The sequence below is a fragment of the Salvelinus fontinalis genome, unplaced genomic scaffold (assembly GCF_029448725.1).
Source record: "Salvelinus fontinalis isolate EN_2023a unplaced genomic scaffold, ASM2944872v1 scaffold_0015, whole genome shotgun sequence".
Classification (NCBI taxonomy): domain Eukaryota; kingdom Metazoa; phylum Chordata; class Actinopteri; order Salmoniformes; family Salmonidae; genus Salvelinus; species Salvelinus fontinalis.
The window spans coordinates 274,386-301,758 of NW_026600224.1; the positions used below are offsets into that span (position 1 = coordinate 274,386).

The 27,373-nt window shown below is 47.2% G+C and overlaps 1 protein-coding gene across 1 annotated transcript in view; it reads right to left on the reverse strand.

Moving 5' to 3' along the window:
• Positions 1-27,373, reverse strand: part of LOC129842126 (transducin-like enhancer protein 3-B) — a 173,158-nt gene that overhangs the window by 96,242 nt on the left and 49,543 nt on the right. Inside the window, exons 6-7 of the mRNA XM_055910526.1 lie at positions 25,813-25,875; positions 24,921-25,025 (exon numbers count right to left, since the gene is read on the reverse strand). Coding sequence (XP_055766501.1) covers positions 24,921-25,025; positions 25,813-25,875 — 168 coding nt within the window. The remainder of the gene's footprint in view (positions 1-24,920; positions 25,026-25,812; positions 25,876-27,373) is intronic.

The following is a 27,373-nucleotide window of genomic DNA, read 5'->3' on the forward strand; positions in this document are numbered from 1 at the left end:
GGGTGTAGTGAGCTGGTCAATAACCCCTTCATGAGAAATGCGGGGGTGTAGTCCTTTGCGACGCAACTGCAGTCTGAGAAACCTAACTGTATTCTCAATATCACTCCACTATCAAACACCAGCCAGAACAGGAGATATACAGAAGAGTCATGTTATTCAGAACTGTAAACCAGTTTCATTCTGTCTCTTTACTTGCTGATCTTCCTGTTTTCATATACTTTAAAAAAGATGGATGTCATTGATCAGATAATATTAACTTTTACCTCAGATAGAAATGTTAAACTCACTTTCAAGCCGATTCTACTTTTCAAGTCTAATACTGGGCTTGGTAGCTAACGTTAAGTGGCTAACGTTAACCAGGTGTCAAAAGTTCATTCCACAGACTCATCTTATCAATCGGGGGAAACTTAAATATCATTACCAACATTAAAACCAAAAAATATATACAGTTCCCTACCTTGATATTGTCGTCCAAATCTGAATGGATGGCACTGCCAAAAGTGTTCACAACCTGTCAGATTGAGTCGGGTAGAGAGGCGCCTTCCTGTGGCAGCAACGTACATTTTCCTGTTGACTTTTTCCCTTTTGAGAGAAAACCTCATCCCCGACTCTTAACCAATCATATATCATCATGCAGACATTGTAACCTATCAAAGGGCTTAAATGCACACTAATTCCCGCCTCTTAACCAATCATATATCATCATGCAGACATTGTAACCTATCAAAGGGCTTAAATGCACACTAATTCCCGCCTCTTAACCAATCATATATCATCATGCAGACATTGTAACCTATCAAAGGGCTTAAATGCACATGTTTATAGACGTGGATAGAATACATATCTTTGCTTTAACTTCCATGTTAACTTCCATGTGTTTCCATTCCCCTTCAATAAAAACAGATGAATCTTAATTCCCACCATTATGCCGGGCTTGTCACTCAACCCATAATAATCTCTGGATTAATTCACATTACACACGGTGTTAACGTTTACAGTATCACACAGACAGACAAAGTGACGGTCCAAAACACCAGTGGAAAAACCTGCACAGACAAGCTTATATTTACTCTCTTCACATCCAGTCTGGTGGATCCACAGCCACACAACGAGTCATCACTACGCTACGTGGGTGATTATAATGGATGTGGGTTAGAAAGCACTTAGCAGTACAGGAGTAAGAGGTTTAAAACCAGGTTAAATAACCCTTCAGGAACACTTAGCAGTACAGGAGTAAGAGGTTTAAAACCAGGTTAAATAACCCTCCAGGAACACTTAGCAGTACATAAAACCAGGTTAAAACCAGGTTAAATAACCCTCCAGGAACACTTAGCAGTACATAAAACCAGGTTAAAACCAGGTTAAATAACCCTCCAGGAACACTTAGCAGTACATAAAACCAGGTTAAAACCAGGTTAAATAACCCTCCAGGAACACTTAGCAGTACAAAAAAACAGTTTAAAACCAGGTTAAATAACCCCCCAGGAACACTTAGCAGTACATAAAACCAGGTTAAATAACCCCCCAGGAACACTTAGCAGTACATAAAACCAGGTTAAAACCAGGTTAAATAACCCTCCAGGAACACTTAGCAGTACATAAAACCAGGTTAAATAACCCCCCAGGAACACTTAGCAGTACATAAAACCAGGTTAAAACCAGGTTAAATAACCCCCCAGGAACACTTAGCAGTACATAAAACCAGGTTAAAACCAGGTTAAATAACCCTTCAGGAACACTTAGCAGTACGTAAAACCAGGTTAAAACCAGGTTAAATAACCCTCTAGGAACAACCAATAGACATCCTTTATTACAGCCATCTACAAGCGCTCAATACCTAAAGACTATTATGTCAGTATATGTGTTGTCTCTCTCCCCATCTCTTTTACAAGCCTCAACGCAAATACAGATCATTTATGGGTTTTCTTTTTAATATTCGCTTTTTTTTTTTTTTTTTACGTGTTTATAGGGAGAAGAACTTAAACCTACTACGAACGTTATACTGTTGTCTTGGGAGAATAATAACAAAGGCATTAAGCATTCTGTAGATAAACAACCCTGATATATAGTCTATAGCATTAACTCTTGTCCAAGTGTCCTAAGTGTGCCATTAACTCTTGTCCTATAATATGTATTGTCAAAACGTCATCATAAGTCAGGGAGGCTGGGGTACTCAGAGGGTAGGCACATCATTATCATCACAGGGCTTTTCTAGAGGGCAGGTTAGCCTAAGTACAACTCACCACAACACACGACTGACACTAACGAAGCTGCCATCATCCTGAGGAAGGCAAAAGGCTACTCTCAGGTCAAAACAGACACTGGTTTGTTACTCAATTAAAATGTGAATGACCATAGACGGGGTTTGGTTGTTTAGCAACAATACGTAACTAAGTAACTAAGGGGCAAAGTTGGCTTAGATTGTTGACGTGTTAAACTATATTTTGTCTCCAAATGTTTATAGAAAACATTTGCACAATGAGCACTTGTCTAGCTAGATAAGTTTTGCCATATTAGAGTTGACATGAAATCAGTCAAAACACCTAAAATAAAGACATGGTATCAAGAAAGATAGAGTTCTTAAATGCATCCAATAACCAGCCTCCAATCAGCACAGCCCAATTCCTCTCCACCAATAAGAGATCAGACAGTCCTAAAGCTCAATTCCTCTCCAGCAATAAGAGATCAGACAGTCCTAAAGCTCAATTCCTCTCCACCAATAAGAGATCAGACAGTCCTAAAGCTCAATTCCTCTCCACCAATAAGAGATCAGACAGTCCTAAAGCGTGGGTGATTATTGAGCTTTAGGACTGTCACCACCCACACGCTCCCCCACCACCCACACTCTCCCCCACCACCCACGCTCCCTCACCACCCACACGCTCCCCCACCACCCACACGCTCCCCCACCACCCACACGCTCCCCCACCACCCACACGCTCCTCCACCACCCACACCCTCCTTCACCACCCACACCCTCCTTCACCCCCCACACTCTCCCCCACCACCCACACCCTCCCTCACGCTCCCCCACCACCCACACTCTCCCCCACCACCCACACCCTCCCTCACGCTCCCCCACCACCCACACTCTCCCCCACCACCCACACTCTCCCCCACCACCCACCACCCACACTCTCCCCCACCACCCACACTCTCCCCCACCACCCACACTCTCCCCCACCACCCACACTCTCCCCCACCACCCACACTCTCCCCCACCACCCACACTCTCCCCCACCACCCACACTCTCCCCCACCACCCACACTCTCCCCCACCACACCTTGCTTGCTGTACAATATGCATGAAGCTGCTGGCATCGACAGCCGTTGTGACATGAATTATGAACCCTGCCTAGGTAGTAGTCACAACCAGCACTACACTTCCCCCACTTACAACCAACCAACCCCGAACGACACAGAGATCAACCAACCAACCAACCAACCCCCGAACGACACACTTACAACCAACCAACCCCGAACGACACACTTACAACCAACCAACCAACCAACCAACCAACCCCGAACGACACAGAGATCAACCAACCAACCAACCCCGAACGACACAGAGATCAACCAACCAACCAACCCCGAACGACACACTTACAACCAACCAACCCCGAACGACACACTTACAACCAACCAACCCCGAACGACACACTTACAACCAACCAACCCCGAACGACACACTTACAACCAACCAACCCCGAACGACACACTTACAACCAACCAACCCCGAACGACACACTTACAACCAACCAACCCCGAACGACACAGAGATCAACCAACCAACCAACCAACCAACCAACCAACCAACCCCGAACGACACACTTACAACCAACCAACCAACCAACCCCGAACGACACACTTACAACCAACCAACCCCGAGCGACACAGAGATCAAACTGAATGCTGAATGAGTCAGAGGAAAACTATCAGGTTGGACCCACATATAGACATTGACATTTGAATTAAACCAAATGTTATTTGTCACCGAATACAACAGGTGTTGGTAGACCTTATGCTTACCTACAAGCCCTTAACCAACAATGCAGATTTAAGAAAAATAAGAGTTAAGAAAATATTTACAAAATAAAGTTACAAAAATAAAAGTAACCATAAAATAACAATAACGAAGCTATATACAGGGGGTACCGGTACAGAGTCAATGTGGAGGCTATATACAGGGGGTACTGGTACAGAGTCAATGTGGAGGCTATATACAGGGGGTACCGGTACAGAGTCAATGTGGAGGCTATATACAGGGGGTACCGGTACAGAGTCAATGTGGAGGCTATATACAGGGGGTACCGGTACAGAGTCAATGTGGAGGCTATATACAGGGGGGTACCGGTACAGAGTCAATGTGGAGGCTATATACAGGGGGTACTGGTACAGAGTCAGTGTGGAGGCTATATACAGGGGGGTACCGGTACAGAGTCAATGTGGAGGCTATATACAGGGGGTACCGGTACAGATTCAATGTGGAGGCTATATACAGGGTGTTACGGTACAGAGTCAATGTGGAGGCTATATACAGGGTGTTACGGTACAGAGTCAATGTGGAGGCTGTATACAGGGGGTACCAGTACAGAGTCAATGTGGAGGCTATATACAGGGGGTACAAGTACAGAGTCAATGTGGAGGCTATATACAGGGGGTACCGGTACAGAGTCAATGTGGAGGCTATATACAGGGGGTACCAGTACAGAGTCAATGTGGAGGCTATATACAGGGGGTACCGGTACAGAGTCAATGTGGAGGCTATATACAGGGGGTACCGGTACAGAGTCAATGTGGAGGCTATATACAGGGGGTACCGGTACAGAGTCAATGTGGAGGCTATATACAGGGGGTACCGGTACAGAGTCAATGTGGAGGCTATATACAGGGGGTACCAGTACAGAGTCAATGTGGAGGCTATATACAGGGGGTACTGGTACAGATTCAATGTGGAGGCTATATACAGGGGGTACCAGTACAGAGTCAATGTGGAGGCTATATACAGGGGGTACCGGTACAGAGTCAATGTGGAGGCTATATACAGGGGGTACCGGTACAGAGTCAATGTGGAGGCTATATACAGGGGGTACCGGTACAGAGTCAATGTGGAGGCTATATACAGGGGGTACCGGTACAGAGTCAATGTGGAGGCTATATACAGGGTGTTACGGTACAGAGTCAATGTGGAGGCTATATACAGGGTGTTACGGTACAGAGTCAATGTGGAGGCTATATACAGGGGGTACCGGTACAGAGTCAATGTGGAGGCTATATACAGGGGGTACCGGTACAGAGTCAATGTGGAGGCTATATACAGGGTGTTACAGTACAGAGTCAATGTGGAGGCTATATACAGGGGGTACCGGTACAGAGTCAATGTGGAGGCTATATACAGGGGGTACCAGTACAGAGTCAATGTGGAGGCTATATACAGGGGGTACCGGTACAGAGTCAATGTGGGGGCTATATACAGGGGGTACCGGTACAGAGTCAATGTGGAGGCTATATACAGGGGGTACCGATACAGAGTCAATGTGGAGGCTATATACAGGGGGTACCGGTACAGAGTCAATGTGGAGGCTATATACAGGGGGTACCGGTACAGAGTCAATGTGGAGGCTATATACAGGGGTACCGGTACATAATCAATGTGGAGGCTATATACAGGGGGTACCGGAGGGGGCTCAACGTAAATAGCTTTGGTGGCCATTTGATTAACTGTTCAGGAGTCTTATGACTTGGGGGGTAGAAGCTGTTAAAACCTGTTTAGGATAGGGGGCAGTATTTTCACATCCGGATGAAAAGCGTGCCCAAAGTAAACTGCCTGCTACTCAGGCCCAGAAGCTAGAATATGCAAATAATTGGTAGTATTGGATAGAAAACACTCTAAAGTTTCTAAAACTGTTAAAACAATGTCTGTGAGTATAACAGAACTTATTTGGCAGGCGAAACCCAGAGGACAAACCATCCAGGATTGTTTTTTTTTTTTGAGTTCACTGTGTTTTCAATTCGTTTTCTATGGGAACATAGATTTCTGTGGGACTTGGTTGCAGTTCCTATTGCTTCCACTAGATGTCAATAGTCTTTAGAAATTGGTTGATGTTTTTTCTTTGGAGAAATGAAGAAGTAGGGCTATTCAGAGCGAGGGTCCAGCCTAGTGTACTCCTTTGTTTGGGGCGCGTGACCTGAAGCTCGCTCCACTTTCATTTGATCAGCTATTGAACACGGTATAGTCCATCTTAAATTTTTATCGCCTACAAATGGAGGATTAGGAAAGTTGTTTGAAATGTTTGGACCAAGATTACAGATTACTCATTAGATAAATGGTAGTCATGTTGGGTGAGTTGGAACCGGTGTTTTTCTGAATCAAACGCGCCAAATTAATGGACATTTTGGAGATATATGGAGATATGGAGAATTTTTCAAACAAAAGGACCATTTGTGATGTTTAATGGACATATTGGAGTGCCAACAGAAGAAGATCGTCAAAGGTAAGGCATGAATTATATCGTTATTTCTGAGTTTTGTGTCGCGCCTGGCGGGTTGAATTATGATTGTCATGTGTATGTTTGCTGGGGTGCTGTCCTCAGATAATAACACGGTTTGCTGTCACCGTAAAGCTGTTTTGAAATCTGACACGGTGGCTAGATTAACAAGAAGTTAAGCTTTAATTTGGTGTATTGCACTTGTGATTGTATGAAAGTTAAATATTTCAACATAAAAAAAAAATGTTTGCGCTCTGCAATTTCACTGGATGTTGTTGAAACGTTCCGCTAGCGAAATCACCAGCCGTAACAGGTTTAAGAGGCCTTTTGGACCTCGACTTGGTGATCCGGTTCACATCATGTGCACCGCACAACAGAGACTCGCTGATGAACTCGCCAGCTCCCTACAGAGTCACTCGCCGGCTCCCTACGGAGTCACTCGCCGGCTCCCTACGGAGTCACTCGCCGGCTCCCTACGGAGTCACTCGCCGGCTCCCTACGGAGTCACTCGCCGGCTCCCTACGGAGTCACTCGCCGGCTCCCTACGGAGTCACTCGCCGGCTCCCTACGGAGTCACTCGCCGGCTCCCTACGGAGTCACTCGCCGGCTCCCTACGGAGTCACTCGCCGGCTCCCTACGGAGTCACTCGCCGGCTCCCTACGGAGTCACTCGCCGGCTCCCTACGGAGTCACTCGCCGGCTCCCTACGGAGTCACTCGCCGGCTCCCTACGGAGTCACTCGCCGGCTCCCTACGGAGTCACTCGCCGGCTCCCTACGGAGTCACTCGCCGGCTCCCTACGGAGTCACTCGCCGGCTCCCTACGGAGTCACTCGCCGGCTCCCTACAGAGTCACTCGCCGGCTCCCTACAGACTCACCGGCTCCCTACAGACTCACCGGCTCCCTACAGACTCACCGGCTCCCTACAGACTCACCGGCTCCCTACAGACTCACCGGCTCCCTCTTTCTCCTGTTGTGTTATTTACAAACAAACACGTGACTGGATCAACTGTTCTGGTTAAACTACGGTGAGCTTTATAATGTAACATAAAGGTGACAGGTGAAATGAACAACGGAATCTGAATCATCTCCTAACGTTTTACACAAGTTGACTGCAGGTAATAATTAAAAAGTAGCTAAAAAAATATATTAGAATGTATTTGACCATGCTGGTCATTTATGAACATTTGAACATCTTGGCCATGTTCTGTTATAATCTCCACCCGGCACAGCCAGAAGAGGACTGGCCACCCCTCATAGCCTGGTTCCTCTCTAGGTTTCTTCCTAGGTTTTGGCCTTTCTAGGGAGTTTTTCCTAGCCACCGTGCTTCTACACCTGCATTGCTTGCTGTTTGGGGTTTTAGGCTGGGTTTCTGTACAGCACTTTGAGATCCGGTACATAGTACATACGGTAACCTGCCCAAGCCTACTATAATTAGGCTACGTAGATAGTGTTGTAAAGCTGGCTGGCTGAGTGTGTATGCTGTGTCAGGCCTCCTGTGGCTCCAGCACTAGGCAGAACAGTCTTGTGTTGTTCCTCACCCCCCTGCCTGTAATTCCCACCAGCACTAGGCAGAACAGTCTTGTGTTGTTCCTCACCCCCCTGCCTGTAATTCCCACCAGCACTAGGCAGAACAGTCTTGTGTTGTTCCTCACCCCCCTGCCTGTAATTCCCACCAGCACTAGGCAGAACAGTCTTGTGTTGTTCCTCACCCCCCTGCCTGTAATTCCCTCCAGCACTAGGCAGAACAGTCTTGTGTTGTTCCTCACCCCCCTGCCTGTAATTCCCTCCAGCACTAGGCAGAACAGTCTTGTGTTGTTCCTCACCCCCCTGCCTGTAATTCCCTCCAGCACTAGGCAGAACAGTCTTGTGTTGTTCCTCACCCCCCTGCCTGTAATTCCCTCCAGCACTAGGCAGAACAGTCTTGTGTTGTTCCTCACCCCCCTGCCTGTAATTCCCACCAGCACTAGGCAGAACAGTCTTGTGTTGTTCCTCACCCCCCTGCCTGTAATTCCCTCCAGCACTAGGCAGAACAGTCTTGTGTTGTTCCTCACCCCCCTGCCTGTAATTCCCTCCAGCACTAGGCAGAACAGTCTTGTGTTGTTCCTCACCCCCCTGCCTGTAATTCCCTCCAGCACTAGGCAGAACAGTCTTGTGTTGTTCCTCACCCCCCTGCCTGTAATTCCCTCCAGCACTAGGCAGAACAGTCTTGTGTTGTTCCTCACCCCCCTGCCTGTAATTCCCTCCAGCACTAGGCAGAACAGTCTTGTGTTGTTCCTCACCCCCCTGCCTGTAATTCCCTCCAGCACTAGGCAGAACAGTCTTGTGTTGTTCCTCACCCCCCTGCCTGTAATTCCCTCCAGCACTAGGCAGAACAGTCTTGTGTTGTTCCTCACCCCCCTGCCTGTAATTCCCTCCAGCACTAGGCAGAACAGTCTTGTGTTGTTCCTCACCCCCCTGCCTGTAATTCCCTCCAGCACTAGGCAGAACAGTCTTGTGTTGTTCCTCACCCCCCTGCCTGTAATTCCCTCCAGCACTAGGCAGAACAGTCTTGTGTTGTTCCTCACCCCCCTGCCTGTAATTCCCACCAGCACTAGGCAGAACAGTCTTGTGTTGTTCCTCACCCCCCTGCCTGTAATTCCCTCCAGCACTAGGCAGAACAGTCTTGTGTTGTTCCTCACCCCCCTGCCTGTAATTCCCTCCAGCACTAGGCAGAACAGTCTTGTGTTGTTCCTCACCCCCCTGCCTGTAATTCCCACCAGCACTAGGCAGAACAGTCTTGTGTTGTTCCTCACCCCCCTGCCTGTAATTCCCACCAGCACTAGGCAGAACAGTCTTGTGTTGTTCCTCACCCCCCTGCCTGTAATTCCCACCAGCACTAGGCAGAACAGTCTTGTGTTGTTCCTCACCCCCCTGCCTGTAATTCCCACCAGCACTAGGCAGAACAGTCTTGTGTTGTTCCTCACCCCCCTGCCTGTAATTCCCTCCAGCACTAGGCAGAACAGTCTTGTGTTGTTCCTCACCCCCCTGCCTGTAATTCCCACCAGCAGCAGTACCAACAGCTATCCTATCCAGGTCAGCTGTGAGCCAATGAGGGATGAGCTGAGGATCATTATTAAAACCACAGCCAATTAAACCAGGAAAGCAGGGGGGGGGGGCTGACTATAGAGGGGGAGGGGGGTTGACTATAGAGAGGGGGAGCTGACTATAGAGAGGGGGAGCTGACTATAGAGAGGGGGAGCTGACTATAGAGAGGGGGAGTTGACTATAGAGAGGGGGAGCTGACTATAGAGAGGGGGAGCTGACTATAGAGAGGGGGAGCTGACTATAGAGAGGGGGAGCTGACTATAGAGAGGGGGAGCTGACTATAGAGGGGGGGTTGACTATAGAGAGGGGGAGCTGACTATAGAGAGGGGGAGCTGACTATAGAGGGGGGGTTGACTATAGAGAGGGGGAGCTGACTATAGAGAGGGGGAGCTGACTATAGAGAGGAGGAGCTGACTATAGAGAGGGGGAGCTGACTATAGAGAGGGGGAGCTGACTATAGAGGGGGGGGGTGACTATAGAGGGGGGTTGACTATAGAGGGGGGGCTGACTAGAGTGGGGTTGACTATAGAGGGGGGTTGACTATAGAGGGGGGGCTGACTATAGAGGGGGGGCTGACTATAGAGGGGGGGCTGACTATAGAGGGAGAGCTGACTATAGAGGGGGGGCTGACTATAGAGGGAGAGCTGACTATAGAGGGAGAGCTGACTATAGAGGGGGGGCTGACTAGAGGGAGAGCTGACTATAGAGGGGGGGCTGACTATAGAGGGAGGGCTGACTAGAGGGGGGGCTGACTATAGAGAGGGGGTTGACTATAGAGGGGGGGTTGACTATAGAGGGGGGGCTGACTATAGAGGGAGAGCTGACTATAGAGGGGGGGTTGACTATAGAGAGGGGGTTGACTATAGAGGGGGGGTTGACTATAGAGGGGGGGCTGACTATAGAGGGAGGGCTGACTATAGAGGGGGGGCTGACTATAGAGGGGGGGCTGACTATAGAGGGGGGGTTGACTATAGAGGGGGGGCTGACTATAGAGAGGGGTTGACTATAGAGGGGGAGCTGACTATAGAGGGGGAGCTGACTATAGAGGGAGCTGACTATAGAGGGGGGGTTGACTATAGAGGGAGCTGACTATAGAGGGGGGGTTGACTATAGAGGGGGGGTTGACTATAGAGGGGGGGTTGACTATAGAGGGGGGGTTGACTATAGAGGGGGGGTTGACTATAGAGGGAGCTGACTATAGAGGGGGGGTTGACTATAGAGGGAGCTGACTATAGAGGGGGGGCTGACTATAGAGGGAGGGCTGACTATAGAGGGGGGGCTGACTATAGAGGGGGGGCTGACTATAGAGGGAGAGCTGACTATAGAGGGAGAGCTGACTATAGAGGGGGGGCTGACTATAGAGGGGGGGCTGACTATAGAGGGGGGGCTGACTATAGAGGGGGAGAGCTGACTATAGAGGGGGGGGCTGACTATAGAGGGGGGGCTGACTATAGAGGGGGGGGCTGACTATAGAGGGGGGGGCTGACTATAGAGAGGAGGCTGACTATAGAGAGGGAGAGCTGACTATAGAGGGGGGGCTGACTATAGAGAGGAGGCTGACTATAGAGGGGGGGCTGACTATAGAGGGGGGGTTGACTATAGAGGGGGGGCTGACTATAGAGAGGGAGAGCTGACTATAGAGGGGGGGCTGACTATAGAGGGGGGGCTGACTATAGAGGGAGAGCTGACTATAGAGGGGGGGCTGACTATAGAGGGAGAGCTGACTAGAGGGGGGGGGCTGACTATAGAGAGGGAGAGCTGACTATAGAGGGGGGGTTGACTATAGAGGGGGGGCTGACTATAGAGGGGGGGCTGACTATAGAGAGGGGGAGCTGACTATAGAGGGGGGGAGCTGACTATAGAGAGGGGGGGCTGACTATAGAGAGGGAGAGCTGACTATAGAGAGGGAGAGCTGACTATAGAGGGGGAGCTGACTATAGAGGGGGGTTGACTATAGAGAGGGAGAGCTGACTATAGAGAGGGAGAGCTGACTATAGAGGGGGGGCTGACTATAGAGGGGGGGCTGACTATAGAGGGGGGTTGACTATAGAGAGGGAGAGCTGACTATAGAGAGGGAGAGCTGACTATAGAGGGGGAGCTGACTATAGAGAGGGAGAGCTGACTATAGAGAGGGGGAGCTGACTATAGAGAGGGGGAGCTGACTATAGAGGGGGAGCTGACTATAGAGAGGGAGAGCTGACTATAGAGGGGGGGCTGACTATAGAGGGAGAGCTGACTAGAGGGGGAGCTGACTATAGAGGGGGAGCTGACTATAGAAGGGGGCTGACTATAGAGGGGGGTTGACTATAGAGGGGGGGCTGACTATAGAGGGGGGTTGACTATAGAGAGGGAGCTGACTATAGAGGGGGGGCTGACTATAGAGGGGGAGGGACTATAGAGAGGGGTTGACTATAGAGAGGGAGCTGACTATAGAGGGGGGGCTGACTATAGAGAGGGAGCTGACTATAGAGGGAGAGCTGACTATAGAGAGGGGGGGTTGACTATAGAGGGGGGGTTGACTATAGAGGGAGAGCTGACTATAGAGAGGGAGCTGACTATAGAGGGGGGGCTGACTATAGAGAGGGGGGGCTGACTAGAGGGGGGGCTGACTATAGAGGGGGGGCTGACTATAGAGGGAGAGCTGACTATAGAGAGGGAGCTGACTATAGAGGGGGGGCTGACTATAGAAGGGGGCTGACTATAGAGGGGGGTTGACTATAGAGGGGGGGCTGACTATAGAAGGGGGCTGACTATAGAGGGGGGTTGACTATAGAGGGGGGGCTGACTATAGAGGGGGGTTGACTATAGAGGGGGAGCTGACTATAGAGGGGGGGCTGACTATAGAGGGAGCTGACTATAGAGGGGAGGGACTATAGAGAGGGAGGGGGGTTGACTATAGAGGGGGGGGGCTGACTATAGAGGGAGAGCTGACTATAGAGGGGGGTTGACTATAGAGGGGGGGCTGACTATAGAGAGGGGGCTGACTATAGAGGGGGGGCTGACTATAGAGGGGGGGCTGACTATAGAGGGGGGGCTGACTATAGAGGGAGAGCTGACTAGAGGGGGGGCTGACTATAGAGGGGGGGCTGACTATAGAGGGAGAGCTGACTATAGAGAGGGAGCTGACTATAGAGGGGGGGCTGACTATAGAAGGGGGCTGACTATAGAGGGGGGTTGACTATAGAGGGGGGGCTGACTATAGAAGGGGGCTGACTATAGAGGGGGGTTGACTATAGAGGGGGGGCTGACTATAGAGGGGGGTTGACTATAGAGGGGGAGCTGACTATAGAGGGGGGGCTGACTATAGAGGGAGCTGACTATAGAGGGGAGGGACTATAGAGAGGGAGGGGGGTTGACTATAGAGGGGGGGGCTGACTATAGAGGGAGAGCTGACTATAGAGGGGGGTTGACTATAGAGGGGGGGCTGACTATAGAGAGGGGGCTGACTATAGAGGGGGGGCTGACTATAGAGGGGGGGCTGACTATAGAGGGGGGGCTGACTATAGAGGGGGGGCTGACTATAGAGGGGGGGCTGACTATAGAGAGGGGGAGCTGACTATAGAGGGGAGGGACTATAGAGAGGGAGGGGGGTTGACTATAGAGGGAGAGCTGACTATAGAGGGGAGGGACTATAGAGAGGGAGGGGGGTTGACTATAGAGGGAGCTGACTATAGAGGGGGAGGGACTATAGAGAGGGAGGGGGGTTGACTATAGAGGGAGCTGACTATAGAGGGGGAGGGACTATAGAGGGAGAGCTGACTAGAGGGGGGGCTGACTATAGAGGGGGGGCTGACTATAGAGGGGGGGCTGACTATAGAGGGGGGGCTGACTATAGAGGGGGGGCTGACTATAGAGGGGGGGCTGACTATAGAGGGGGGGCTGACCATAGAGAGGGGGATTTGGGTCGGGCCTTGCAAAACGGTGCCTATCCAGTGTGGCACGAAGAGGGAGAGGCAGGGGTTAGAAGACAGAGAGGAGGGGGTCTGAAAGGGAATGAGGTTTGAAGAGAGGGAGGTGGGGTCTGAAGACAGAGAGGAGGGGGTCTGAAAGGGAATGAGGTTTGAAGAGAGGGAGGTGGGGTCGGAAGACAGAGAGGAGGGGGTCTGAAAGGGAATGAGGTTTGAAGAGAGGGAGGTGGGGTCGGAAGACAGAGAGGACGGGGTCTGAAAGGGAATGAGGTTTGAAGAGAGGGAGGTGGGGTCGGAAGACAGAGAGGGGGTCTGAAAGGGAATGAGGTTTGAAGAGAGGGAGGTGGGGTCTGAAGACAGAGAGGAGGGGGTCTGAAAGGGAATGAGGTTTGAAGAAAGGGAGGTGGGGTCTGAAGACAGAGAGGAGGGGGTCTGAAAGGGAATGAGGTTTGAAGAGAGGGAGGTGGGGTCTGAAGTAGAGAGGAGGGGGTCTGAAAGGGAATGAGGTTTGAAGAGAGGGAGGTGGGGTCGGAAGACAGAGAGGAGGGGGTCTGAAAGGGAATGAGGTTTGAAGAGAGGGAGAGGCAGGGGTCGGAAGACAGAGAGGGGGTCTGAAAGGGAATGAGGTTTGAAGAGAGGGAGGTGGGGTCTGAAGTAGAGGTCGACCGATTAATCGTAATGGCCGATTTCAAGTTTTCATAACAATCGCAAATCTGCATTTCTGGACGCCGATTTGGCAGATTTTTATTTTTTATATATATATATTTTATATTTTTTATATATTTATATATATACTTGCCTTGTTAAATAAAGGTGTAAAAAACATATATATATATATATATATATATATATATATATATATATATATATATGTTTTTTACACCTTTATTTAACAAGGCAAGTCAGTTAAAAACAAATTCTTATTTTCAATGACGGCCTAGACACAGTGGTTTAACTACCTTGTTCCGGGGCAGAACGACAGATTTTTACCTTGTCAGCTCGGGTATTCAATCTTGCAACCTTCCGGTTACTAACCACCTGCTTTACATTGCACTCCACGAGGAGCGTGCGTGACAGATAAGTTACTAGTTAGCATTAAACTTATCTTATAAAAAAACAATCAATCTTAACCACACATGGTTGATGATATTACTAGTTAATCTAGCGTGTCCTGCGTTGCATATAATCGATGCAGTGCGCATTCGTGAAAAAAAAGCACTTTTCGTTGCTCCAACGTGTACCTAACCATAAACATCAATGCCTTTCTTTATCTAACGGGATGCCACCCGTTAGATAAGATACGGAACGGTTCCGTATTTCACTGAAGAATAAACGTTTTGTTTTCGAAATGATAGTTTCCGGATTTGACCATATTAATGACCTAAGGCTCGTATTTCTGTGTGTTATTTTGTTATAACTAAGTCTATGATTTGATAGAGCAGTCCGACTGAGCGGTGGTAGGCAGCAGCAGGCTCGTAAGCATTCATTCAAACAGCACTTTCGTGCGTTTTGCCAGGAGCTCATCGCTGTGCTTCAAGCATTGCGCTGTTTATGACTTCAAGCCTATCAACTCCTGAGATTAGACTGGTGTAACTGATGTGAAATGGCTAGCTAGTTAGCGGTGGTGCGCGCTAGCGTTTCAATCGGTGACGTCACTCGCTCTGAGACCTTGAAGCAGCTGTTCCCCTTGCTCTGCAAGAGCCGCGGCTTTTGTGGAGCGATGGGTAACGATGCTTCGAGGGTGGCTGTTGTCGATGTGTTCCTGGTTCGAGCCCAGGGAGGGGCGAGGAGAGGGACGGAAGCTATACTGTTATACTGGCAATACTAAAGTGCCTATAAGAACATCCAATAGTCAACGGTTAATGAAATACAAATGGTATAGGGAGAAATAGTCCTATAATTCCTATAATAACTACAACCTAAAACTTCTTACCTGGGAATATTGAAGACTCATGTTAAAAGGAACCACCAGCTTTCATAAGTTCTCATGTTCTGAGCAAGGAACTTAAACGTTTGCTTTCTTACATGGCACATTTTGCACTTCTACTTTCTTCTCCAACACTTTGTTTTTGCATTATTTAAACCAAATTGAACATGTTTCATTATTTTTGTATTTTTTATTGATTTTATTGATGTATTATATTAAGTTAAAATAAGTGTTCATTCAGTATTATTGTCATCCTTTTTTTTTCTTATTATTTATAAAAGGCTGATTAAATCGGTATTGTTTTTTTTTAGTCCTCCAATAATCGGTATCGGCGTTGAAAAATCTTAATCGGTCGACCTCTAGTCTGAAGAGAGGGGGGGGGGGGGGTCTGAAGAGAGGGAGGTGGGGTTTGAAGAGCGGGGGCGGGTTTGAAGAGAGGGAGGGGGGGTCTGAAGAGAGGGGGGGGTCTGAAGAGAGGGAGGTGGGGTTTGAAGAGCGGGGGCGGGTTTGAAGAGAGGGAGGGGGGGTCTGAAGAGAGGGGGGGGGGTCTGAAGAGAGGGAGGGGGGGTTTGAAGAGCGGGGGCGGGTTTGAAGAGAGGGAGGGGGGGTCTGAAGAGAGGGGGGGTTTGAAGAGAAGGGGGGTCTGAAGAGAGGGGGGGTTTGAAGAGAAGGGGGGTCTGAAGAGAGGGGGGGGGTTGAAGAGAAGGGGGGTCTGAAGAGAGGGGGGGTCTGAAGAGAAGGGGGGTCTGAAGAGAGGGGGGGTTTGAAGAGAAGGGGGGTCTGAAGAGAGGGGGGGTTTGAAGAGAAGGGGGGTCTGAAGAGAGGGGGGGTCTGAAGAGAAGGGGGGTCTGAAGAGAGGGGGGGTTTGAAGAGAAGGGGGGTCTGAAGAGAGGGGGGGTTTGAAGAGAAGGGGGGTCTGAAGAGAGGGGGGGTTTGAAGAGAAGGGGGGTCTGAAGAGAGGGGGGGTTTGAAGAGAAGGGGGGTCTGAAGAGAGGGGGGGTTTGAAGAAAGGGGGGGTTTGAAGAGAGGGGGGGTCTGAAGAGAGGGGGGGTTTGAAGAGAGGGGGGGTCTGAAGAGAGGGGGGGTCTGAAGAGAGGGGGGGTCTGAAGAGAGGGGGGGTTTGAAGAGAAGGGGGGTCTGAAGAGAGGGGGGGTTTGAAGAGAAGGGGGGTCTGAAGAGAGGGGGTGTTTGAAGAGAAGGGGGGTCTGAAGAGAGGGGGTGTTTGAAGAGAAGGGGGGTCTGAAGAGAGGGGGGGTTTGAAGAGAAGGGGGTCTGAAGAGAGGGGGGGTTTGAAGAGAAGGGTTTCTGAAGAGAGGGGGGGTTTGAAGAGAAGGGGGGGTCTGAAGAGAGGGGGGGTTTGAAGAGAAGGGGGGTCTGAAGAGAGGGGGGGTTTGAAGAGAAGGGGGGTCTGAAGAGAGGGGGGGTTTGAAGAGAAGGGGGGTCTGAAAAGGAATGGGGTGTGAAGAGAGAGAGGTGGGGGAGTCTGAAGAGAGGGGGGGGGGCGGGGGTCTGAAGCGCTCGCTAGCCATAAGACTCGCCACTCATTTATAAATCACAGAAGGAATACCTCAGAGGCTAGCTACACGTCTCTCATCTATACCCACACACACAAAGGTACTGCCACACACAAAGGTACAGCCACACACAAAAAGGTACCGCCACACACAAAAAGGTACAGCCACACACAAAGGTACAGCCACACACAAAGGTACAGCCACACAAAAAAAGGTACAGCCACACACAAAGGTACAGCCACACACAAAGGTACAGCCACACACAAAAAGGTACTGCCACACACAAAAGGTACTGCCACACACAAAAGGTACTGCCACACACAAAAAGGTACTGCCACACACAAAAAGGTACTGCCACACACAAAAAGGTACCGCCACACACAAAAAGGTACCGCCACACACAAAAAAGGTACCGCCACACACAAAAAAGGTACCGCCACACACAAAAAAGGTACCGCCACACACAAAAAAGGTACCGCCACACACAAAAAAGGTACCGCCACACACAAAAAGGTACCGCCACACACAAAAAGGTACCGCCACACACAAAAAGGTACCGCCACACACAAAAAGGTACCGCCACACACAAAAAGGTACCGCCACACACAAAAAGGTACCGCCACACACAAAAAGGTACCGCCACACACAAAAAGGTACCGCCACACACAAAAAGGTACCGCCACACACAAAAAGGTACCGCCACACACAAAAAGGTACCGCCACACACAAAAAGGTACCGCCACACACAAAAAGGTACCGCCACACACAAAAAGGTACAGCCACACACAAAAAGGTACAGCCACACACAAAAGGTACTGCCACACACAAAGGTACAGCCACACACAAAAAGGTACTGCCACACACAAAAAGGTACTGCCACACACAAAAAGGTACTGCCACACACAAAAAGGTCCTGAGGATAGCTCAGTTTATAACACACACAACCCGACAGCAGAGAGACTGCTAACAGCTACTGCAACAGACAGCCCTGTCTTACGCTTCCGCCCCCTGCACTGCAGCTTATAACTCAGGTTAACTACAGTACTGATACAGTTTATACCTCAGGTTAACTACAGTACTGATACAGTTTATACCTCAGGTTAACTACAGTACTAATACAGTTTATACCTCAGGTTAACTACAGTACTGATACAGTATATACCTCAGGTTAACTACAGTACTGATAGAGTTTATACCTCAGGTTAACTACAGTACTGATACAGTTTATACCTCAGGTTAACTACAGTACTGACACAGTTTATACCTCAGGTTAACTACAGTACTGACACAGTTTATACCTCAGGTTAACTACAGTACTGATACAGTTTATACCTCAGGTTAACTACAGTACTGACACAGTTTATACCTCAGGTTAACTACAGTACTGATACAGTTTATACCTCAGGTTAACTACAGTACTGATACAGTTTATACCTCAGGTTAACTACAGTACTGATACAGTTTATACCTCAGGTTAACTACAGTACTGATACAGTTTATACCTCAGGTTAACTACAGTACTGACACAGTTTATACCTCAGGTTAACTACAGTACTGATACAGTTTATACCTCAGGTTAACTACAGATACAGTTTATACCTCAGGTTAACTACAGTACTGATACAGTTTATACCTCAGGTTAACTACAGTACTGATACAGTATATACCTCAGGTTAACTACAGTACTGATACAGTATATACCTCAGGTTAACTACAGTACTGATAGAGTTTATACCTCAGGTTAACTACAGTACTGATACAGTTTATACCTCAGGTTCACTACAGTACTGATACAGTTTATACCTCAGGTTAACTACAGTACTGATACAGTTTATACCTCAGGTTAACTACTGATACAGTATATACCTCAGGTTAACTACAGTACTGATACAGTATATACCTCAGGTTAACTACAGTACTGATACAGTTTATACCTCAGGTTCACTACAGTACTGATACAGTTTATACCTCAGGTTCACTACAGTACTGATACAGTTTATACCTCAGGTTAACTACAGTACTGATACAGTATATACCTCAGGTTAACTACAGTACTGATACAGTATATACCTCAGGTTAACTACAGTACTGATACAGTTTATACCTCAGGTTAACTACAGTACTGATACAGTTTATACCTCAGGTTAACTACAGTACTGATACAGTTTATACCTCAGGTTAACTACAGTACTGATACAGTTTATACCTCAGGTTAACTACAGTACTGATACAGTATATACCTCAGGTTAACTACAGTACTGACACAGTTTATACCTCAGGTTAACTACAGTACTGATACAGTTTATACCTCAGGTTAACTACAGTACTGATACAGTATATACCTCAGGTTAACTACAGTACTGATACAGTTTATACCTCAGGTTAACTACAGTACTGATACAGTATATACCTCAGGTTAACTACAGTACTGACACAGTTTATACCTCAGGTTAACTACAGTACTGATACAGTTTATACCTCAGGTTAACTACAGTACTGATACAGTATATACCTCAGGTTAACTACAGTACTGACACAGTTTATACCTCAGGTTAACTACAGTACTGATACAGTTTATACCTCAGGTTAACTACAGTACTGATACAGTTTATACCTCAGGTTAACTACAGTACTAATACAGTTTATACCTCAGGTTAACTACAGTACTGATGCATCACCACAATATCATCACCATTTTCTCAAATCAAACTAAAATAATCCTTGACAAAAGGCAAAACTGCAGTAGGTGCAGACTTGAACTAACATGAATAAATCTGGAACTAATATTCCTCTTGTAATAATGTGTAATTCACTGTCCTGTGTCTGATAATCAGCGTAACTGTTGCCAGGCAAGGCGAGCAGCGAGACATGGGTAGTTTTAGACCAGACATTAGAAACGGGTAGTCAGTACAGTAGTCACGTTAATACAGGTTTGTCCCTGGCCTTAGTCAGTACAGTAGTCACGTTAATACAGGTTTGTCCCTGGTCTTAGTCAGTACAGTAGTCACGTTAATACAGGTTTGTCCCTGGTCTTAGTCAGTACAGTAGTCACGTTAATACAGGTTTGTCCCTGGCCTTAGTCAGTACAGTAGTCACGTTAATACAGGTTTGTCCCTGGTCTTAGTCAGTACAGTAGTCACGTTAATACAGGTTTGTCCCTGGCCTTAGTACAGTAGTCACGTTAATACAGGTTTGTCCCTGGTCTTAGTCAGTACAGTAGTCACGTTAATACAGGTTTGTCCCTGGTCTTAGTCAGTACAGTAGTCACGTTAATACAGGTTTGTCCCTGGCCTTAGTCAGTACAGTAGTCACGTTAATACAAGTTTGTCCCTGGTCTTAGTCAGTAGTCACGTTAATACAGGTTTGTCCCTGGCCTTAGTCAGTACAGTAGTCACGTTAATACAGGTTTGTCCCTGGCCTTAGTCAGTACTGTAGTCACGTTAATACAGGTTTGTCCCTGGCCTTAGTCAGTACAGTAGTCACGTTAATACAGGTTTGTCCCTGGTCTTAGTCAGTACAGTAGTCCCGTTAATACAGGTTTGTCCCTGGCCTTAGTCAGTACAGTAGTCACGTTAATACAGGTTTGTCCCTGGCCTTAGTCAGTACAGTAGTCACGTTAATACAGGTTTGTCCCTGGCCTTAGTCAGTACAGTAGTCACGTTAATACAGGTTTGTCCCTGGTCTTAGTCAGTAGTCACGTTAATACAGGTTTGTCCCTGGCCTTAGTCAGTACAGTAGTCACGTTAATACAGGTTTGTCCCTGGCCTTAGTCAGTACAGTAGTCACGTTAATACAGGTTTGTCCCTGGCCTTAGTCAGTACAGTAGTCACGTTAATACAGGTTTGTCCCTGGCCTTAGTCAGTACAGTAGTCACGTTAATACAGGTTTGTCCCTGGTCTTAGTCAGTACAGTAGTCACGTTAATACAGGTTTGTCCCTGGCCTTAGTACAGTAGTCAAGTTAATACAGGTTTGTCCCTGGTCTTAGTCAGTAGTCACGTTAATACAGGTTTGTCCCTGGTCTTAGTCAGTACAGTAGTCACGTTAATGCAGGTTTGTCCCTGGTCTTAGTCAGTACAGTAGTCACGTTAATACAGGTTTGTCCCTGGTCTTAGTCAGTAGTCACGTTAATACAGGTTTGTCCCTGGCCTTAGTCAGTACAGTAGTCACGTTAATACAGGTTTGTCCCTGGTCTTAGTCAGTACAGTAGTCACGTTAATACAGGTTTGTCCCTGGCCTTAGTCAGTACAGTAGTCACGTTAATACAGGTTTGTCCCTGGCCTTAGTCAGTACAGTAGTCACGTTAATACAGGTTTGTCCCTGGTCTTAGTCAGTACAGTAGTCACGTTAATACAGGTTTGTCCCTGGCCTTAGTACAGTAGTCAAGTTAATACAGGTTTGTCCCTGGTCTTAGTCAGTAGTCACGTTAATACAGGTTTGTCCCTGGCCTTAGTCAGTACAGTAGTCACGTTAATACAGGTTTGTCCCTGGCCTTAGTCAGTACAGTAGTCACGTTAATACAGGTTTGTCCCTGGCCTTAGTCAGTACAGTAGTCACGTTAATACAGGTTTGTCCCTGGCCTTAGTACAGTAGTCAAGTTAATACAGGTTTGTCCCTGGTCTTAGTCAGTAGTCACGTTAATACAGGTTTGTCCCTGGTCTTAGTCAGTACAGTAGTCACGTTAATGCAGGTTTGTCCCTGGTCTTAGTCAGTACAGTAGTCACGTTAATACAGGTTTCTCCCTGGTCTTAGTCAGTAGTCACGTTAATACAGGTTTGTCCCTGGCCTTAGTCAGTACAGTAGTCACGTTAATACAGGTTTGTCCCTGGTCTTAGTCAGTACAGTAGTCACGTTAATACAGGTTTGTCCCTGGCCTTAGTCAGTACAGTAGTCACGTTAATACAGGTTTGTCCCTGGCCTTAGTCAGTACAGTAGTCACGTTAATACAGGTTTGTCCCTGGTCTTAGTCAGTACAGTAGTCACGTTAATACAGGTTTGTCCCCGGTCTTAGTCAGTACAGTAGTCACGTTAATGCAGGTTTGTCCCTGGCCTTAGTCAGTAGTCACGTTAATACAGGTTTGTCCCTGGCCTTAGTCAGTAGTCACGTTAATACAGGTTTGTCCCTGGCCTTAGTCAGTAGTCACGTTAATACAGGTTTGTCCCTGGTCTTAGTCAGTACAGTAGTCACGTTAATACAGGTTTGTCCCTGGTCTTAGTCAGTAGTCACGTTAATACAGGTTTGTCCCTGGCCTTAGTCAGTACAGTAGTCACGTTAATACAGGTTTGTCCCTGGTCTTAGTCAGTACAGTAGTCACGTTAATACAGGTTTGTCCCTGGTCTTAGTCAGTACAGTAGTCACGTTAATACAGGTTTGTCCCTGGTCTTAGTCAGTACAGTAGTCACGTTAATACAGGTTTGTCCCTGGCCTTAGTCAGTAGTCACGTTAATACAGGTTTGTCCCTGGTCTTAGTCAGTACAGTAGTCACGTTAATACAGGTTTGTCCCTGGTCTTAGTCAGTAGTCACGTTAATACAGGTTTGTCCCTGGCCTTAGTCAGTACAGTAGTCACGTTAATACAGGTTTGTCCCTGGTCTTAGTCAGTAGTCACGTTAATACAGGTTTGTCCCTGGCCTTAGTCAGTACAGTAGTCACGTTAATACAGGTTTGTCCCTGGTCTTAGTCAGTACAGTAGTCACGTTAATACAGGTTTGTCCCTGGTCTTAGTCAGTACAGTAGTCACGTTAATACAGGTTTGTCCCTGGTCTTAGTCAGTACAGTAGTCACGTTAATACAGGTTTGTCCCTGGCCTTAGTCAGTACAGTAGTCACGTTAATACAGGTTTGTCCCTGGTCTTAGTCAGTACAGTAGTCCCGTTAATACAGGTTTGTCCCTGGCCTTAGTCAGTACAGTAGTCACGTTAATACAGGTTTGTCCCTGGTCTTAGTCAGTAGTCACGTTAATACAGGTTTGTCCCTGGCCTTAGTCAGTACAGTAGTCACGTTAATACAGGTTTGTCCCTGGTCTTAGTCAGTACAGTAGTCACGTTAATACAGGTTTGTCCCTGGCCTTAGTCAGTACAGTAGTCACGTTAATACAGGTTTGTCCCTGGCCTTAGTCAGTACAGTAGTCACGTTAATACAGGTTTGTCCCTGGCCTTAGTCAGTACAGTAGTCACGTTAATACAGGTTTGTCCCTGGCCTTAGTACAGTAGTCAAGTTAATACAGGTTTGTCCCTGGTCTTAGTCAGTAGTCACGTTAATACAGGTTTGTCCCTGGCCTTAGTCAGTACAGTAGTCACGTTAATACAGGTTTGTCCCTGGCCTTAGTCAGTACAGTAGTCACGTTAATACAGGTTTGTCCCTGGCCTTAGTCAGTACAGTAGTCACGTTAATACAGGTTTGTCCCTGGTCTTAGTCAGTACAGTAGTCACGTTAATACAGGTTTGTCCCTGGTCTTAGTCAGTACAGTAGTCACGTTAATACAGGTTTGTCCCTGGCCTTAGTACAGTAGTCAAGTTAATACAGGTTTGTCCCTGGTCTTAGTCAGTAGTCACGTTAATACAGGTTTGTCCCTGGTCTTAGTCAGTACAGTAGTCACGTTAATGCAGGTTTGTCCCTGGTCTTAGTCAGTACAGTAGTCACGTTAATACAGGTTTGTCCCTGGTCTTAGTCAGTACAGTAGTCACGTTAATGCAGGTTTGTCCCTGGTCTTAGTCAGTACAGTAGTCACGTTAATACAGGTTTCTCCCTGGTCTTAGTCAGTAGTCACGTTAATACAGGTTTGTCCCTGGCCTTAGTCAGTACAGTAGTCACGTTAATACAGGTTTGTCCCTGGTCTTAGTCAGTACAGTAGTCACGTTAATACAGGTTTGTCCCTGGCCTTAGTCAGTACAGTAGTCACGTTAATACAGGTTTGTCCCTGGCCTTAGTCAGTACAGTAGTCACGTTAATACAGGTTTGTCCCTGGTCTTAGTCAGTACAGTAGTCACGTTAATACAGGTTTGTCCCCGGTCTTAGTCAGTACAGTAGTCACGTTAATGCAGGTTTGTCCCTGGCCTTAGTCAGTAGTCACGTTAATACAGGTTTGTCCCTGGCCTTAGTCAGTAGTCACGTTAATACAGGTTTGTCCCTGGCCTTAGTCAGTAGTCACGTTAATACAGGTTTGTCCCTGGTCTTAGTCAGTACAGTAGTCACGTTAATACAGGTTTGTCCCTGGTCTTAGTCAGTAGTCACGTTAATACAGGTTTGTCCCTGGCCTTAGTCAGTACAGTAGTCACGTTAATACAGGTTTGTCCCTGGTCTTAGTCAGTACAGTAGTCACGTTAATACAGGTTTGTCCCTGGTCTTAGTCAGTACAGTAGTCACGTTAATACAGGTTTGTCCCTGGTCTTAGTCAGTACAGTAGTCACGTTAATACAGGTTTGTCCCTGGCCTTAGTCAGTAGTCACGTTAATACAGGTTTGTCCCTGGTCTTAGTCAGTACAGTAGTCACGTTAATACAGGTTTGTCCCTGGTCTTAGTCAGTAGTCACGTTAATACAGGTTTGTCCCTGGCCTTAGTCAGTACAGTAGTCACGTTAATACAGGTTTGTCCCTGGTCTTAGTCAGTAGTCACGTTAATACAGGTTTGTCCCTGGCCTTAGTCAGTACAGTAGTCACGTTAATACAGGTTTGTCCCTGGTCTTAGTCAGTACAGTAGTCACGTTAATACAGGTTTGTCCCTGGTCTTAGTCAGTACAGTAGTCACGTTAATACAGGTTTGTCCCTGGTCTTAGTCAGTACAGTAGTCACGTTAATACAGGTTTGTCCCTGGCCTTAGTCAGTACAGTAGTCACGTTAATACAGGTTTGTCCCTGGTCTTAGTCAGTACAGTAGTCCCGTTAATACAGGTTTGTCCCTGGCCTTAGTCAGTACAGTAGTCACGTTAATACAGGTTTGTCCCTGGCCTAGCTGATGTTTAATAAATGAAGTGTTTTTTTAAAAAAGAAGAAGGTTTACACACGGTGAGGGGCAGATTGGGAAGCCCACGTACCCCGATGATGGCATTGAGCTCAGTCATGGTAACCTGTTTAGCTCGGTCTACTGCCTGGGCTACCTGCTGTTGGTGCTGTAGGGGAAGAGGGGAGAAACGCAGAGGGAACAGTTAGGACACTGCATTTATTTAGACAGCTGTAGGGTTGTAAAAACTCCCTGCTTTTCCCAGAAAATGTCATGATTACTCCCATCCGATTACAGAAATCTTCCCAACTTGGATTTCTGGGAAACCTGGGAAAGTTGACAGAATTTTGCAACCCTACAGTTGTAAACCACAACAGCAACAGAGTTGACCAATCATGGGTCTCATCTTCCCCACACACAATACCACACTTTTACATTCCCAATACCACACTTTTACATTCCCAATACCACACTTTTACATTCCCAATACCACACTTTTACATTCCCAATACCACACTTTTACATTCCCAATACCACACTTTTACATTCCCAATACCACACTTTTACATTCCCAATACCACACTTTTACATTCCCAATACCACACTTTTACATTCCCAATACCACACTTTTACATTCCCAATACCACACTTTTACATTCCCAATACCACACTTTTACATTCACATTCTCGATGACAAAGATAGATTGTGTTTGAATAATTTAATAATAACAGGCCATTTAAAAAAAACAGACAATTTTATTCACACAAGTGGATAAACTTGAATTAGGGACAAGTGCCGTACACAATTATTCAAAAGCATCTAACCTTGTTCAAAAAGTACGACAGTTACAGCTCGACTAAATATGCACCAGGACGAGCGCTACGTGGTCACCTCTAACTTCCAACACTCCACAGTGTGACACTAGAAACCATAAGGCCATTTTATAAACACTCACCTCTTGTGACAGGAAAGGCATAATTTGAGCTAGAATCGCGTTGAGCCGCTTGGCGATCTCCGTCTGAAAACCACAAAAAAGAGGACGACATTCCAATTTAGAACGCTGTAAAGTACATAGATAGTAGAATGACTTCACGCAACCCTGTCGGTTCGCTAATGTTTACAGCGATTGTGGCCAATTACTGCTGCGGGCGGTAGTGCTTGACTCAACATCCTCTCTAAACTGCATGATATTGACATGAGAGATATTTAAAACATTACACACAGAAAGAGGGGGAGCGAGAGAGAGAGGGGTGGGAGAGAGAGGAGGGAGAGAGATGGTGAGAGAGATGGTGGAGAGAGAGAGACAGAGCGAGAGAGAGAGCGAGAGAGAGAGCGAGAGAGAGTCAGAGAGAGAGAGTCAGAGAGAGAGAGTCAGAGAGAGAGACAGACAGAGAGAGAGACAGACAGAGAGAGAGACAGACAGAGAGAGAGACAGACAGACAGAGAGAGAGACAGACAGACAGAGAGAGAGACAGACAGTCAGAGAGAGACAGACAGTCAGAGAGAGAGAGTCAGAGAGAGAGAGTCAGAGAGAGAGAGTCAGAGAGAGAGAGTCAGAGAGAGAGAGTCAGAGAGAGAGAGTCAGAGAGAGAGAGTCAGAGAGAGAGAGTCAGAGAGAGAGAGTCAGAGAGAGAGAGTCAGAGAGAGAGAGTCAGAGAGAGAGAGTCAGAGAGAGAGAGTCAGAGAGAGAGGGTGGATGGATGGAGGAGCAGTGAGAACAGATGGGCTGACTGACTAAATGATGAGTGCTCTCCTCTCCACTGTAGACAAGAGGGGAAACGAGGAGGCAGGTGGTGTGTGTCTCTTTCACTCCAAGTGGCTGAACTCCTTCCTCCTATCCTGACTGTTTCATCTACCATGTCAACTGTCTGTTAACTGACTAACCACACTACTTACATGTATAGTTTGACCAAATGACCCAGAACATCATTACACCTTAGGGTATATCTACTGTCTTTAGTCATCCTATTTATCTAGCCAGCCTGCCAGACAATATTATCTCTGTTCTCCCCATAATGTACCGTCTTCAGTCATCCTATTTATCTAGGCTAGCCAGCCAGACAATATTATCTCTGTTCTCCCCATACTCTGTCTTTAGTCATCCTATTTATCTCGCCAGCCAGCCAGACAATATTATCTCTGTCCTCCCCATACTCTGTCTTCAGTCATCCTATTTATCTAGCCAGCCAGCCAGACAATATTATCTCTGTTCAACCCCATACTCTGTCTTCAGTCATCCTATTTATCTAGACCAGCCAGCCAGACAATATTATCTCTGTTCTCCCCATACTCTGTCTTTAGTCATCCTATTTATCTAGACTAGCCAGACAATATTATCTCTGTTCTCCCCATACTCTGTCTTTAGTCATCCTATTTATCTAGCCAGCCAGCCAGACAATATTATCTCTGTTCTCTCCATACTCTGTCTTCAGTCATCCTATTTATCTAGACTAGCCAGCCAGACAATATTATCTCTGTACTCCCCATACTCTGTCTTTAGTCATCCTATTTATCTA